Source organism: Protopterus annectens, chromosome 6.part0 (assembly GCF_019279795.1).
Source record: "Protopterus annectens isolate FY-2018-M chromosome 6.part0, PAN1.0, whole genome shotgun sequence".
In the NCBI taxonomy this organism is placed as follows: domain Eukaryota; kingdom Metazoa; phylum Chordata; order Ceratodontiformes; family Protopteridae; genus Protopterus; species Protopterus annectens.
This window is the reverse complement of record NC_056737.1, coordinates 1,916,322,039-1,916,338,395: the sequence shown is the minus strand read 5'-3', so window position 1 is coordinate 1,916,338,395 and position 16,357 is coordinate 1,916,322,039. Positions and strand designations below refer to the sequence as shown.

At 42.8% G+C, this 16,357-nt stretch overlaps 1 protein-coding gene across 1 annotated transcript in view; it reads left to right on the top strand.

Moving 5' to 3' along the window:
* Positions 1-16,357, top strand: part of CNPPD1 (cyclin Pas1/PHO80 domain containing 1) — a 537,141-nt gene that overhangs the window by 476,669 nt on the left and 44,115 nt on the right. The window contains exon 7 of the mRNA XM_044075228.1: positions 8,646-8,763. Coding sequence (XP_043931163.1) covers positions 8,646-8,763 — 118 coding nt within the window. The remainder of the gene's footprint in view (positions 1-8,645; positions 8,764-16,357) is intronic.

Below are 16,357 nucleotides of genomic sequence, written 5' to 3'. Positions count from 1 at the left end.
TACTAAAGACAAAGAAACAAGTACAACAAGTACAGCATTCTCCTGGACAGACTACCATGCCTAAAAAGACAGATGCTCAAAATGGCCGAAGACCTAATTACCTTGATCAGGGGTTCCTATCCCCCTCCTAACAAGAGGCCTAGGCAAGAGATAGAATATGAATCATCTGATCAGGTTTCCATTTCATCTGACTCCTCTTCTGAACAGGAATACTCTCTTCCTCCTTACGAGGATTCTGATGCTGAAGAATCTACCCCTTCAGCCTCACCGCCTGAGGATTATTCTTTTGGGGAAACCCTGCATACCATGAGGGAGCACTTCCACAGGTAGAGCCAAGACTACTCAGAATTTAAGAAAAGGCTTAGAGATTTTCTTTTACTTCCTCAGCACAGGCCTTTAGCTATTCCTCTTGTGTTAGACATTGTAGATGATGTATTTTCAGAGTCCGGACTTTCTCCTGACTCTTTACCTCCTGCCCCTGTTAAACCAGACCGATACTACAGGGTTCCAGATTCAGATAAATTTCTTTATAAAAACCCCTGCTGCTGATCCAGAAACTATTTCTCAGGGTCCCAAAGGGGTCAAGGCTTCTACTGCAAAAAACCCTATCCCCTCTGATAGAGATTCAAGGGCACTGGACACTTCTGCTACTTTGGCTGTGAGGGCTTTAAATTGTCAATTTCATATGCTTAAATATCAGCAATACTTAATGTCACTGTTAAAACAGAAAATGTTAAATTCTGATTGTGCAGAAAATAAGGAAATGTAGGATTTTATTGCATGCAACTGAACAAGTGGGAAAGCATACATTGCAATGTGGTTTTGATTCTCTGGAGACCTCTTGCAGGGCTGCAGTTACGGGTTCTGTCATTAGGAGGCATGCTTGGTTAAAGGAACAGAATCTGCCTGACCATGTTAAAGCAAAATTATTAGATGCTCCATTACAGCATGATACCTTATTTGGCGTTAAAGCAGAGAAGTTGTTGAAGAAAATGGAGGACAAAGCAAAATCTATGCAAACAGTAAAAGATTTCCTACAGATACAGCCACCCAGATTTAGCAGGAACTGGCCTACAAAGAATTGGTCCTTTCCAGTGTCAGACAGGCCACAAAGAGGCAGATACAGATGCCCCAGAGGCAGATCACAGCCCCAAGGCTCATACAGGCCTAAACAGTGGGGTGCTTCTACCTCCAAAGGCGGAGAAGACAAATCACAGCCATACAGGAAACAGTCCCAATGACTTTCCTCTGCCAGCACCAAGCACTTATCATTTGGCAGCCCCCTTAGGGGGAAAACTAGCATTTTTTTCTCAAAATTGGCACATGATCACCCAGGACAAATATGCCTTGAGTATAGTGTCCCAGGGCTACAGGTTCCACTTTCACACCCTGCCAAGGGCAAAAGGTATGCCAGACCTGCCACACAATCAATGGGCAGAGGCACAAAAACAAATTTCATCCCTCATGGACATGAGGGCCATTCAGCAAGTACCACAGCAAGAGCAGGGACAAGGATTTTACTCAAGACGTTTCTTGGTACCCAGAAAAGACAAAGCCTGGAGACCAATACTGGACCTGTCTACTCTAAACAGATTTCTGGACATTCCAAAATTCAAAATGTTGAGACTGCAACATCTTCTGCCCATGCTGGGCAAGAAGGTCTTGGCTTGTAACTTTGGACCTAAAAGAGGCATACCTGCATATTCCAATCAGACAAGCTTGCAGAAGATTCCTCAGATTCACAGCTGGCTCAATGCACTACCAATTCTCTGCACTGCCCTTTGGCTTATCTACTGCGCCCAGGGTCTTCACAAAATGCCTGGCACCAGTAATTGCTTTTTGCAGACAGAGGAATTCAAATATATCCTTACTTGGACGATTGCCTTATTCGAGCAGAGAACAAGGACATTCTATTAAAGCATCTGGCGTTTGTAAAAAGATTACTAATTTGTCTAGGGTACACAGTAAACGAAAATAAATCAAATCTAGTACCCCCTCAAGAGATAATATTCTTGGGTGCAAGCTTAAATACAACTGCCCAGATGGCTTATTTCACGCCAGACAAACAAAGGCAACTGACTTCTTACTTCAAAATGTTGGCAACAAAGACCCAGTTATCTGCAAGAAAAATTCTGCAGGCTTTGGGCTTCATGGCATCCTGCATTCTGCTAATTCCATATGCCAGACTGCATATGAGGAAACTACAATGGTATCTAAAATGTGTTTGGACTCAACATTGTCACAGCCTGGAAACATTAATTACCCACATTCCTTGCCTGCAACAGGAGTTTCGATGGTGGGCACAGGCCTGTCACCACAACAAGGGACAACCATTCACCCTACCCACAGCCAGGCAGTCAATAACAACAGATGCTTCAGATTATGCCGGGGGGGCCCACATGGCAGGAAAATGTATTCAGGGCACATGGCCCACAAGCCAAAGGCATCTTCATATCAATCAAAAAGAGATGCTAGCTGTTCAGAATGCCCTGACAGCTTTCAAGGATCTACTCCATCCAGGACAACTACTGATAAGGACGGACAACACTACAGTCATATGGTACATAAACAAACAGGGAGGCACTCATTCCTAGCCCCTCTGCAGACAAGCCATGATTTTGTGGGACACAGCATTGACTTATCAAGTACACCTGCAAGCACAATTCCTGTCAGGAAAGAAAAATACTCTGGCAGACGAACTAAGCAGAAACCTCACGGATCTCCACGAGTGGAAACTACAAGTCTTCAGCATGATAATAAAGAAATGGGGATGCCCAGACATAGATCTATTTGCCTCCCCTCACAACTGCCAACTACAGAGATTCTGCACAAGGACTTTATCACAAGCAAGCATGGAAAGTGGATGCTCTATCATTCAGCCGGAAAACCCTAACAGTATATGCCTTTCCTCCTCTGCCTCTCCTCCCCAAGGTAATCCTAAAGGTCAGACAAGAGAAGCCAAAAATTATTCTGATTGCTTCAGACTGGTCCCGCCAGCACTGGTACCCAATCCTAAAGAGCTTGTCTCAGGCCCAGCCTGGACATTGCTTCTAATTCCTCATTTACTGACCCAACGAAACAATCAGATCCTGCACAAACAAATCAGAACTCTCAATCTGGCAGCATGGTGGATAATGTAGCCATTCAGAACACACTTCTCTCTAAACAGTGATGGATGTTATTTTGGAGGCCAGGAGGCCCAGTACCAGAAAATCTTATGCAGAAAAATGGAAAAGATTCTGTGCTTGGAACCAGGCACAAGGAATTGACATGTTTGTACCAAATATTCCTCAGATTTTACAATACCTAACTGAGATGCTGGACAAAGGCCTATCTTTTTCATCAATTAAAATCCATGCCTGTGCCATTTCAGCTCATTACAATACAGAACCACCAATTCTATTACATCCATTACTAAGGCAGTACCTCAGAGGGGCCAAAAACATAAGACCCCCAAGGAGAGCACCAGTACCTGCATGGGACCTCAATTATGTCTTGGAAAAACTCACAATGCCGTCTTTTGAGCCAGTCAATACAGCTGAAATAAAGTTCTTAACTTGGAAAACAGCTCTGCTCCTAGCAATAGCCTCTGCAAGACGAGTCTCAGAGTTACAGGCACTCATGGCTGTGGAACCTTTTATCATTTTCCATCCAGACAGGGTTTCTCTGAGGACTAACTCGACATTTATGCCTAAGGTAATGTCCAGTGTGGCCCCAACCATTCATTTGCCTACCTTTTATCCAAACCCACAGAATAAGGGTGAGAGGCTCCTGCATTCTTTGGACATACACAGACAGCTACGCTTCTACTTGGACAGAAGTAAAGCTTTCAGAAACACTGAGCAACTCTTAGTAGCATATGCTGCAGGATCACAAGGAAAGGCGATCTCAAAGCAGACTATTTCAAAATGGATAGGCCACTGCGTTCGTTTCTGCTATTCACAACCTGGCAAATCAGTGCCTAAGGGCATTAGGCCTCACTCAACCAGAGCAGCGGCCACTTCAGCAGCCTTCCTCAGAGGAGTACCAACCAAAGACATTTTAGAGGCTGCAACTTGGAGTTCAGTACACACTTTTACCAAGCACTACCACTTACCTCTTTACTCTAAATCCAGAGCAGGCTTTGCCACTGCAGTGCTGCAGGGCCTTATAGCCTCTCCTAATCCTATTTAGACCCAGCCACCCAACCTCAGCTTTGGGATTCAACCCAAGTGTAATGACTGCAACAGTGAAACACGATGAACATAGTACAGTTGTGTACCTAACATAAATGTAGATGTTAAGAGTGTATTCACTGTTGCAGTCCAGGTTACCCACCCACCATCCCCCTTTTTTCCCTTTTTTCTTTGCTGGGACTTATCTGTACTTCTCTATCCTATACAACCTATGTGGTGTATTTGCTTGTAGATGAAGGAAATGTTTATTTTTGTGCATGCATGCTTATTGGCATAATTTTCAGCCTACCAATTTGGGAGCACCTGACATCTGGGGCAAGAAAAACTGAAGAAAATGGTGTCTACTGCATCTTTTATACCCCTGGCACACTGACGTCAGGGAAGAGGCGACAGCAACCGACGCCGGACCTAGACTTTGGAATTCAGGCCGACTGCGGGTAGCCTGCCAGCAGGATACCCCAAGTGTAATGACTACAACAGTGAATACACTCGAACATCTACATTTATGGTAGGTACACAACTGTTCTCTCTGCGCCACTCAGTGGGCATGAAGCCTGAGGTGAGGCTATGATTAAACATGACACTTAGGTGAGGTGCCAGTTAATTTTGTAGTTCATGTAGTACACAGCCCGGGATGTCGTCTGGTCCCATGGATGCTGTATTCTTAGCTTTGGAGAGTGTGTTTTTTTACCTGTGTGGCCGTTATTACCGGAATTTTGCAATCTTTCGGTATTGAGATGGGCCCTTTAGGGGGTGAGAGGGGGGTGAAGTTGGCACTGAATCGATCTGCCAGAATATTGGCAATATCCTTGGGATCAGTATATTTAATGCCATTCTGTTGTAGCGCAGAGCAGATCTGAGCATTGCCATTTAGATTCTTGAAATCGCTATAGAATGCCTTGTGGTTGTCTTTTGAATCTTTGGCAATTTTATTTTCATAACTAGCTTTGGAGGATTTTATGAGGGATCTCAGCTTCTTACTGAGGCTAGTAAGGGAGTTTTTTGCATTGTGGTATTTTCCTCTTTTCTGCAACAATTTCTTCCTTTTGTTGTAAAGTTTGTTTATGGCAGGGGACCACCAGATTGGCTTCCTTTTTTTGGAGGAGTGTGTTTTGGTTCTATTTGGGATGGCATGATTCATGCACGAATGGATGTGCTCGTACAGTGCCTTAGTGTAGGATTCAGCAGTCAAACTTTCAGTTCCCGTCTGCATGGGTGTCATGAAGTTTGTCACTTCTGACTTGAGTAGCATGAAGTTGGCTTTGGAGAAGATTTTTTATGGAGGTTTCCTTACTGGGGGATGAGGGAGGGATGTGGATGCAAAGGATGATTAGCTTATGGTCAGACCTGACCACTGAGGGGGTGACCATAGGTGTGGAGCATCGATTTCCCATGTTGGTGATGGCCATAGGATATTAGAGCCCCTGGTGGGACTATGGATTAGTTGATCCAGGACATTGGAATTTATGAATTCCAAGAACCGTTGGGCAAAGGTGTTGGTACACAAGTAGTTTTCCCAGTTAATGGCAAGGTAGTTGAAATCACCCAGTATTAGGGTGTTTGGTTGTATCTTAGTATTTTCCAGTATGTTTAGAAAGGTGTAATGAGAAATTTTGGGGCATGGTGGGGGAACACCACCTAAAAAAAAGCACTATAGTGTGGCAAGAGCTCTGGACAGTATCCGGAAGCCCAGGGGTGACAGATGCATGCCATCTCTGGCAAAGCATCAAGGTCTGTCAGTCATGTCATCCCAGGCAGACATACTGGATCCCCTTAGAATGACACCAGAAACTTAGCCAGTTGTTGAAATCAGTCATTTTTCTACTTGTACTGTGGTATCATTCTGGGTGATGGTAGGATACTGCTCAGGGCTAGGGTCATATCCGCCTGGGCTACATAATCCGAGAACTCCTCCATGTCTCTCTTCATGTAGTCCACGGAGGTATATCTCAGGTCATTCACACCCACATGTACAATGACATAGTCATATTTGTACCTGTTGCTGAGGGACCCAAGTGAGTGCGTTATATGGTGGATCCTGGCACCTGACAGGCAGCTGACTGTTTCTTTCTTCTTATTCAATTTAATGAGTGGGACATCAATGTGCCTCGCTACTGAGTCACCCAAGACTAGTGTGCTGGGCATGCTATTTTGCCTTAGGGGCTTTGGTTGAGTGGCACACTGTTTAGAAGAGTTATGTGTCTTCTGATTAGTGTTGTGTTGTGGTGGTCGAGTGTGTTTCTGCCTTGGAGGTCTCTGCTGTTTGGGTAGATTTTTTTGAGAGCATTTGTGAAGGTGGGTGTGTGGTTTGTGTTTTTATGTGAAGGCAGTGCTGGTGTGTGTTCTGGAAAGCTATATTTTCCTTGTGGTGTGGTGCGGTGCAAGTGTGTTGACCTTCTCTTCTTGACCAGCTATTCTGGTCTTGGCTGGAGAGTGCTTGGCTTCCAATTTAGATATATAAGTGCATCTCTTGCAAGTTGAGTGTTGGGAGGTAAGAGGAGAGGGTTGTCCGTGTACATGAGACAGTTGCTACAATGCTTCAGGATGCCCAAGTTCACCAGGTTAACAGGAGAAAGCACAGGGAACTGACCTTTAGACATGCCTGGAGGGGTGGGCATTAATAATAAGTACCGGAGCTGTTTCCTTGTCGAACATTTAGTGCTGGTAGCACTTTTGTCTGCTACAATAATTGCTACAATAAGTCTGGTATGGTAAAGTGCTATACTAATAAGCTAGTAAAAGTGCAGGAGAGGAGAGAACTAGCAGATCTAAGGGAAAAATTGAAGAGCAGACTTTGGCACCTCTCAGAAGCTTACAAACAGTCCTGGGTACAGCAAATCTGCATCTGGACTAGACCAGTTGCAAGAAAGGCGGGAAAAGTGCAAACGCAGGCTTTTAGACCAGAACGTTGAAGGAGATGGAAAAAACTGCCCAAACGGCCAATAAACTACAATTTCTGGGCCATAAAACCACTCCTTTTGTGATAGATAAGCTACCTAGTGGTTGCCACTCCCACTGATGAGCTAGAAGGCTTCCCTCAACGCAGAAAGGCTTGGGGGGCTCAGACGCTTACATACAGTCCTGGATACAGCAAATCTGTATCTGGACTAGACTAGTTACAGGAAATGTGGAAAAAGCGCAAACGTGGGCTTCTAGACCCGAAAGTTATGGTTTTATAATATATATATATATATAGATATATATATATAGATATATAGATATATAGATATATAGATATAGATATATAGATATAGATATAGAGATATATAGATATTTATATATATAATACACACACACACACACACACACACACACACACACACACACACACACGGGCCTACTTCTAAATTTTGAACTTTCACAAGTTTCTTATGGTTGAGACAATAAGATCGAACTTGTGAAAGTTTGAACCATTTAAATGGAGATCGTCATACAGCATGGAATGGTATATTTACCATTTCCCTCGCTGTAGTGCGGTCTTGGAGTTGGTATATTTAATTAGCAGGGAGTGTGGGGGTGCAGGGGGCTTGTCCCTCCTTTCAAAAACATAAAATAATTTTTTTGTTTCTTTTTTTTTTAATTTAAATTTCGAACTTTCATAAGTTCGATCTTATGGTCACAATCAAAAGAAATTCGAACTTGTGAAAGTTCGAAATTTAGAAGTAGACCCACACTTACACACACACACACACACACACACACACACATATATATTTTATATATGTGTGTGTGTGTGTGTGGATACATATATATATATATATATATATATATATATATATATATATATATATATATATATATATATACGTATGTTCCAGGCAATAATTTATCTAATAATATGAGGCGTATATATTGTTTGGGGGTCTGTGTCACTGTCAAACAAAAAATAGTATACCATCTTTTTTTTTGCAGGGGGCAAGACCCCCCCTTCACCTCCACACCCCCTGCTAATTAGATACATCAAATCTGAGATTGCAGTGCAGTGGGGAAAGGGCATTTCAAAAATCCATGCTGTTCTGAAATCTTCGATAACCAAGGTCTCCTTCATTGCTGTGATTTCAACATCCTGGGATGCGATATTTAAGGCCCATTGTTTTGCCTATGGATGTTGGGTCATATTGACAGAATGATAGGGACCTATTGTTTAGATGCCATTGCATTTTTCTAAAATTTTAAGGAATCGCTCCAAAGGGCTGCAGCCCTGGAGTTGGTATTCTAACCTAAGGGAGTGTAGAGTTAGGTTTTTCGTGATGGCATGTTTTAATATTTCAGGAAAATGGAGTTTTATACTTTTCGTTCCAAGTTTTGTGATTCACTGTTTTTGTAATGAGTTGTATCGTAGTGTTACCTATTTTATGGTAAATACAAAATGTTCATATCTATAGATGGTTTAGGTTTGTATTTTTAGGCCTTATGTTGTTAAAGTTTACAATATACACAGTAAAATTATTTTATTTTCCTTATGTATAGTGTTGCTCAGAAGCAAGGCCTGAAGCGAGGATGGTTCACTTATACAGACCTATGTGCATTGCTGGAACAGCCTCAGTGGCAACAAGCCTTTGCACGAGTCTACCAGCAGATTGCTAAGGTAAGTCTTTTTTGGAGTTAGTGACAGTAGTTCAAATGACTGTGAATGTTAAACTAGGTGTAAACAGTCTTTGATTTTTTTCAGCTCTACTGCCTTTTTCCCATTTTTCCAAGTAGATGCACTGTAGTATGGTGGTTAGACCTTATACCCTGCAGCACTTGGCTGTCCAGTTTTATTTCCATTTGGGGTGCCTTATTTGCAGTGTTTTATAGGTCTTTCTTGTGTTTTTGATGGTTTAGACTAGTGTGTCCCAAAGACATGAAGGTAGATGAATTGGTATCCAGCACTGGGGCTCATACCCTCAAGGATTAGTTTCTTTCCTACAGCCTTTGTTTGTTACTGTAGACTCTGGTTCCCCTGCAGTCCTGAAATTGATAAAGCAGATTTTGAGAATTAATGATTTATTTTTGTCAGTTTGACTACAAAAATGGACAAGATGAGGACTCCCTCCTACTGTGATCTTAATTCTGAATGACCACAGAAGTAGTCCCTTCAGCACCTTATCATAGAAAGACTGCAGGTATTGTTGCAGCAAAACAGATTGAGAGTTAAAATGTGGCCCCTTTATAAGTAAGCATCTGCTAAGACTTCCGTAAAATTCCAGTACTGAACTTTTTGTTACTTTTTTTTCAAACAAGGCTAGTATCCTTTAAGTTCATACAGTAAAATAAAGCATCCAAAATGTGTTAGTAAATTCACTGCAGTAAAATTTATAATACATTTTAGAGATGATAATCACATCCAGGGACCTGTATTTTACTCCAGCAGATTTAGTGTAGCTGCTTACTTAATGCCAGCTGCATAAGAAATAAACTATCAACTAAGAACTTTTTTTTACCTTCCATTGCCCTTGCACTCTAGCTCTCAGTACATCCGGACTTACAGATGACAGCCCCGATGTCCTCCACTTCAGCAGCTACACTTATGTCTTTGACACCAAGCCTGACAACGTAAATTATGACAGCACCTTACATTTACTTGTGAGTTGCATCTAAATTTAAAACTAATCTCTCAAGCAAACAAATTCACTGAGCTGCGTACTTGCCACCCCATTCTGTGTTACAAAGTTCCAGTCTGTCATTCATAATCTTATTACTTTTGTGTAAGTAAATTCAGAAATGTTATAGTTCTTTGTGATTTCAGTCAACACCTTTTCGGCCTTCACAATGACATCACAGAATTTCTAGCCAATTTCAGTCTTATTCATGAATCCATATGCTCCAACTTTAAAACGGATTATAGCTGTCTTTAGACTTATCACCATCAGTTCTATGATTTCCACCTTTACCATACAAAAGCACACCTTCAGTGATCTGTTTCACAATCTAAATGTAGTACTGAAACAAACAGCAAAACTAATTTCAGACTGAAATCATCAGAAAACATAAATTATCTCAGATCACCTTTCCACAGTGGACTGGTCTTCATTGCTTAGCTCAAAAGACTCTATTTGGGCAGCGTAAAAACCTAACTAGTTCTGTTACAATTCCAAGGCCAAATCTCCCCAAAAAATATACAAATACTGATAAAACAATCAGTGGCTAACTAAAGAACTCCTTTGACCTGATGAGTAAAGCCAGACAAATTGGTTACATTTGTGAAATATGACTTTATGAGCAAAAGTTTAAAGCTAGGACTTTTGTTGACTTTGCTAAACTTAGGGAGAATAAAAAGCATATACCCCACATCGTGTCATTAATGTTTGGAAGGACACTAAAAAGAATGGAAAAAAGTAACTGTAAGTAAATGTTTATTCTTATCAATATTTGTATAAAACATTTCATAATATAAATTGCATGTTATATATTAAACCATTTCAGTTATTCTTGTGTGATAAATATATTAAATGCGTACCCTTTTTCTTTTAGTTTCAAGAAATGAAGGCATTGCATTCTAAAAATAGAAGAAATGCTGGACAAGAACGTGTTTGTTAGTTTGCTGTAGGTAGGAAAATGGGTGTAAAAGTGCACAGATTATAATATATATATATATATATATATATATATATATATATATATATATATATATATATGCACATACACACACACACACACACACTCACATATATATATACATATATATATATATGTATAAAGAGAAAGAGAGAAAGCTGATAAGGTGAATAAATGGATTAAATCCCTTGGCTTAATCTAATAACAATGTTTTGTGTGTAAGCAAGTAAATAAGGTAAGACTGAGTGCAATGAATAGATGTTCATCGTGCATACAGCTGCAGTCATTACAGATGGGTTATCCTGCCGTCAGGCGGGTCCTCGGTCGGCCAAATTCCAAAGTCTAGGTCCGGCGTCGGTTGTCGTTGCTTCTTCCCTGACGTCAGTGCGGCAGGGGTATAAAAGAGGCAGCCGACGCCATCTTCTTCAGTCTTTCGTGCCGTGCGGTGCCCGAAGCAGGAGCAGTTCGCAAGTGCCGGTCGGCCAGCTCCTGATATTTACGAAAATATTTCAGCCGAAGTCTTCTTGAAAGCTAAGTACCCTGTTGGGGAAACTTTTCTTGCCTCAGACCGATGTCAGACAAAGTTAATAATTGCATTTCATGTGGGAAGCAAATACCGCATAAGGATTTCCACTCTTTCTGTATACCTTGCTTAGGCCCAGACCACGACGTCTCGGCCTGCCGTTTTTGTGCTAGATTCAACAAACGCACTATTACGTGCCGGGCGGAGTTCGCCCTTCATTATTTTGGTAAAAAATTTAATTATATTATGTCGGATACTCCGACTCCAGTTTTGAGTAAAAGACGCAAAGATAAGGACCGACATACAAGGTCCGCACCGACCACTGACACCATGCTAAGGCCGACTACCGGTTCTCAGCGAGGCGCCTATGCAGCCCCTGTGTACCGATGACACAACATTACCGGTGTCTTCAGTACCCGAGGTCGCAGGCTCCTCGGTCCCCATTCCTACTACAGGTACCAACGCCACTCTTGGCGGGGAAACTCAGAGTTTAGACAGGCCTGCCATTTCTCAAGGTGTCTTCAGGCCTTCCTCCTTCTCTATTAAAGCTTTCACTAAATCTAAAGCAGCCATGAAAACCAAAAAACAGGGACCTCAGACCCCCTTTCAAGGCCCCATGCCTAAAAAACAGATGCTCAAAATGGCTGAGGATTTGATTACTCTTATCAGGGGTTCTCAACCCCCCTCGGACAAAAGGCCCAGATTAGAGGAAGACTACCCTTCCTCAGATCAAGCCTCTATTACCTCTGAACATTCTGAGGACCAGGATTATGCTTATTCTCCTTTCGAAGACTCTGATGCAGAGGAGTCTATTCCCTCGGTCCCCCCCCCTGAGGACTACTCTTTTGGGGAAACCCTACATACATTGAGGGAACACTTTCACTGGGAAGGCCAAGATTACTCAGATTCCAAGAAAAGGCTCCGGGATTTTCTCTTGCTCCCCCAGCATAGGCCCCTGGCTATCCCTCCTGTTTTAGATATATTGGATGATGTGTACACAGAAGCCAGCCTTAATCCAGATTCTTTACTTCCAGCTCCTGTTAAACCAGACAGGTATTACCAGGTTCCTGATTCACACCAGTTCCCAAAAGCCATACTGCTGACCCAGAAACTATTTCACAGGGTCCCAAGGGAATTAAGGCCTCTACTGCTAAAAACCCATTACCTTCAGAGAGAGATTCCAGAGCTTTAGAAAGGTGGGGGAAAAAGGTGTACACCTCGGCCACTTTAACCATGAGGGCATTAAACTGTCAGTTCCATATGTTAAAGTATCAACAGTTTTTGTTATCTCAGTTGAAAAGCAAAATGACACAACCAGAACAACCAGATTTAAAAGAATTGCAGGATTTGTTGCATGGTGCAGAGCAAGTGGGTAAACATACCTTGCAGTGTGGTTTTGATGCTTTAGAGGCCTCATGTAGAGCTGCTGTTACGGGGTCTGTTATCGTGACGTGCTTGGCTCAAAGAGCAAGCCTTACCAGATCATGTCAAAGCTAAATTATTAGATGCACCTCTTCAAAAGATGTATTGTTTGGTGTTAAAGCTGAGGAGGTACTAAAGAAAATGGAGGAAAAAGCGAAATCAATGCAAACAGTGAAAGATTTCCTGCAGGTACAACCTCCACGTTTCAGCAGAAACTGGCCTTCAAAAAATTGGTCCTTTCCAGCCACGGACAGACCTCAAAGGGGCAGATACAGACGCCCAAGGGGTAGAGGGCAACCTCAAGGATCTTTCAGAGCCAGACAGTGGCAAGCACCAACCCCAAGAGGTGGAGAAGATAGATCACAGTCATTTAGAAAACAGACATAATGACTTCCCCCTTTACCTGCCAAGCAAAGCTTTAATGGCAGCACCTTTGGGCAGAAAACTGGCATTTTTCTCAAAAAATTGGCATATTGTTACAAAAGACAAATGGATTCTGGACATTATAGACAGACGCTACAGGTTCCACTTTCACACCCTTCCAAAAATGAGAGGCATGCCAAACCTGCCACAAAATCAAAGGGCAGAGGCACAAAAGCAAATTTCATCTCTCATGGACATGAAAGCGATTAAAGAGGTACCTGCAAAAGAACAAGGTCAAGGGTTTTATTCCAGACTATTCCTGGTACCAAGGAAAGACAAAGATTGGAGACCTGTCTTAGACCTATCCATCCTAAACACATATTTACAGGTACCAAAATTCAAGATGCTCACATTACAGCAGCTTCTTCCCATGCTGGGCAAGGAGTCTTGGCTGGTAACACTGGACCTTAAGGAGGCATACCTGCATGTCCCTATCAGACAAGATTGCAGAAGATACCTCAGATTTCTTGCAGGTTCAACCCATTATCAATTCTCTGCATTGCCCTTTGGCTTATCTACTGCACCCAGAGTGTTTACGAAATGCCTGGCATCAGTAATCGCCTTCTGCAGACTACAAGGAATACAAATCTACCCATATCTGGACGACTGCCTGATCCAAGCGGACAGCAAGGACATACTTCTGAAACACCTGGCGTTTGTAATAAAACTGTTGAACTTTCTGGGATACACAGTCAACAAAAAGAAATCAAAACTAATACCCTCTCAACAAATAATTTTCCTGGGTGCCAGCTTGAATACAACCACCCAGATGGCCTACCTCACGCCAGACAAACAAGGGCAACTGTCTCAATACTTCAGCAAAATGGCAACCTTCACCAGGCTGACTGCAAGGAAAGTTCTGCAGGCTCTGGGATTCATGGCATCGTGCATTCTACTAATCCCATGTGCAAAGCTGCATATGAGGAAACTTCAGTGGTACCTAAAAAACTTATGGTCTCAACACAGCCACAGCTTGGAAACAATTATACCACTCATTCCATGCCTTCAAAATGAATTTCTGTGGTGGGCTCAAGCATGCCAAAGAAACATAGGTCTCCCTTTCTGTGTACCTCAAGCAACTCAAATAATCACAACAGACGTCTCAGACTACGCCTGGGGGGCACACATGACAGATCAGTGCATTCAGGGAAAATGGTCCCAAAAAGAGAAGCACCTACACATCAACCAAAAGGAAATGCTAGCCGTGCAAAATGCTATTATGGCCTTCAAAGACCTACTGCATCCAGGCCAGCTATTGATAAGGACAGACAACACCACAGTGATGTGGTACATAAACAAACGGGGGAACTCATTCATACCCCCTGTGCAGGCAAGCCATGACCCTATGGAACACAGCACTGGAATTGCAAATTCAACTACAGGCACAATTCCTGCCAGGGAAGGAAAACACACTGGCAGACAGCCTAAGCAGAAATATGACAGATCCACACGAATGGAAGTTGCATCCTCAAGTTTTCACAAAGATAACTCAGGCATGGGGACAGCCAGACATAGATCTCTTTGCTACCCACAGAAATTACCAGTTGAAAAAATTTTGTTCAAGGACCTATCATCCACAGGCCTGGAAAGTGGACGCACTTTCTTTCAGTTGGACAACGTTGACAGTCTGCCTTTCCGCCTCTTCGTCTGCTGCCCAAAGTTCTATTAAAAGCCAGAGCAGAGAGGCCGAAAATTATTCTCATTGCTCCAGACTGGCCAAGACAACACTGGTATCTGCTCCTGAAGAGCCTGACACATTCCCCACCATGGATCCTACCTCTAGTCCCTCTTCTGTTGTCCCAGCACAACTACAAGACTCTTCACAACCAGCTCAAAACCCTAAATCTAGCTGCATGGAGAATTCCTTGATTTCCCAACAGACCCTCCTCTCCAAAGAGGTGCAGGATGTCATCTTGGAGGCCAGAAGACCTTCTACTAGAAAAGCCTACTCCGCCAAATGGAAACGATTTTGTGCCTGGAATCAAGAAAAGGGCCAGAATCCTTGGGTAATAAATTTACCTCAAATTTTACAGTACCTAGCTGAGATGTTAAACGGTGGACTTTCCTTCTCCTCCATCAAAATCCACGCTTCAGCCATTTCTGCACAATCTAACACAGATCCTCTTTTATTCTCTCATCCTCTCTTAAGACAGTTCCTCAGAGGGGCAAAGAATATAAAACCCCCAAGGAAACCACCAGTCCCTGCTTGGGACCTCAACTTCGTATTGGAAAAGCTGACCCTTCCTCCCTTCGAGCCAGCTGCTTCAACAGAACTACAATACTTGTCATGGAAAACAGCCTTCCTTCTGGCTATCACCTCAGCACGCAGGGTTTCGAGCTACAGGCCCTCATGGCTGTGCAACCTTTCATCATTTTCCATCAGGACAGAGTTTCCTTACGAACCAACCCTACCTTTATGCCAAAGGTAGTATCCAGTGTAGCTTTGAATCAGACTATCCACTTACCTACCTTTTATCCTAATCCACAAAACAAAGGGGAAAGACTACTGCATTCCTTGGACATTCACAGACAACTTCGTTATTATTTGGACAGGACAAAGCCATTCAGGAAATCCGAGCAACTCTTTGTGTCCTATGCTACAGGTGCTCAAGGAAAGGCTATTTCCAAACAGACAATCTCAAAATGGATAGCCCACTGCATACGCTTTTGTTACTCATTTCATGGAAAAACTGTGCCTACAAACATCAGATCCCACTCCACCAGGGCCACAGCTACCTCTGCAGCTTTCCTCAGGGGGGTTCCTACCAAGGACATTTTGGAAGCAGCCACTTGGAGTTCAGTGCACACTTTCTCCAAACACCATCACCTTCCAGTATACTCTAAATCTAGAGCGGGATTTGCCACAGCAGTCTTGCAAGGCATCCTTGCTCCTCCTAGTTCCACTTAGTGCCTGCCACCCCTACTTAGCTTTGGGATTCTTCCCATCTGTAATGACTGCAGCTGTATGCACGATGAACATAGTACAGTTTTGTACCTACCATAAATGTAGATGTTCGCGTGCTCATACAGCTGCAGTCCAGGTTACCCCCCGCCTCCGCCCCCTCTTAGGACAGGCCTTATGACAAACACCTTCTCATACAACCTATTTGGGGTATTCTTTTATGGTGTATTTGCTTGCAACTACTGTTTTTTGATTATTCTATATTGCATGATTACATACATTTATGTTTTGCCTTCCTTCTGGGGGCACCTGACATCTGGGGCAAGAAAAACTGAAGAAGATGGCGTTGGCTGCCTCTTTTATACCCCTGCC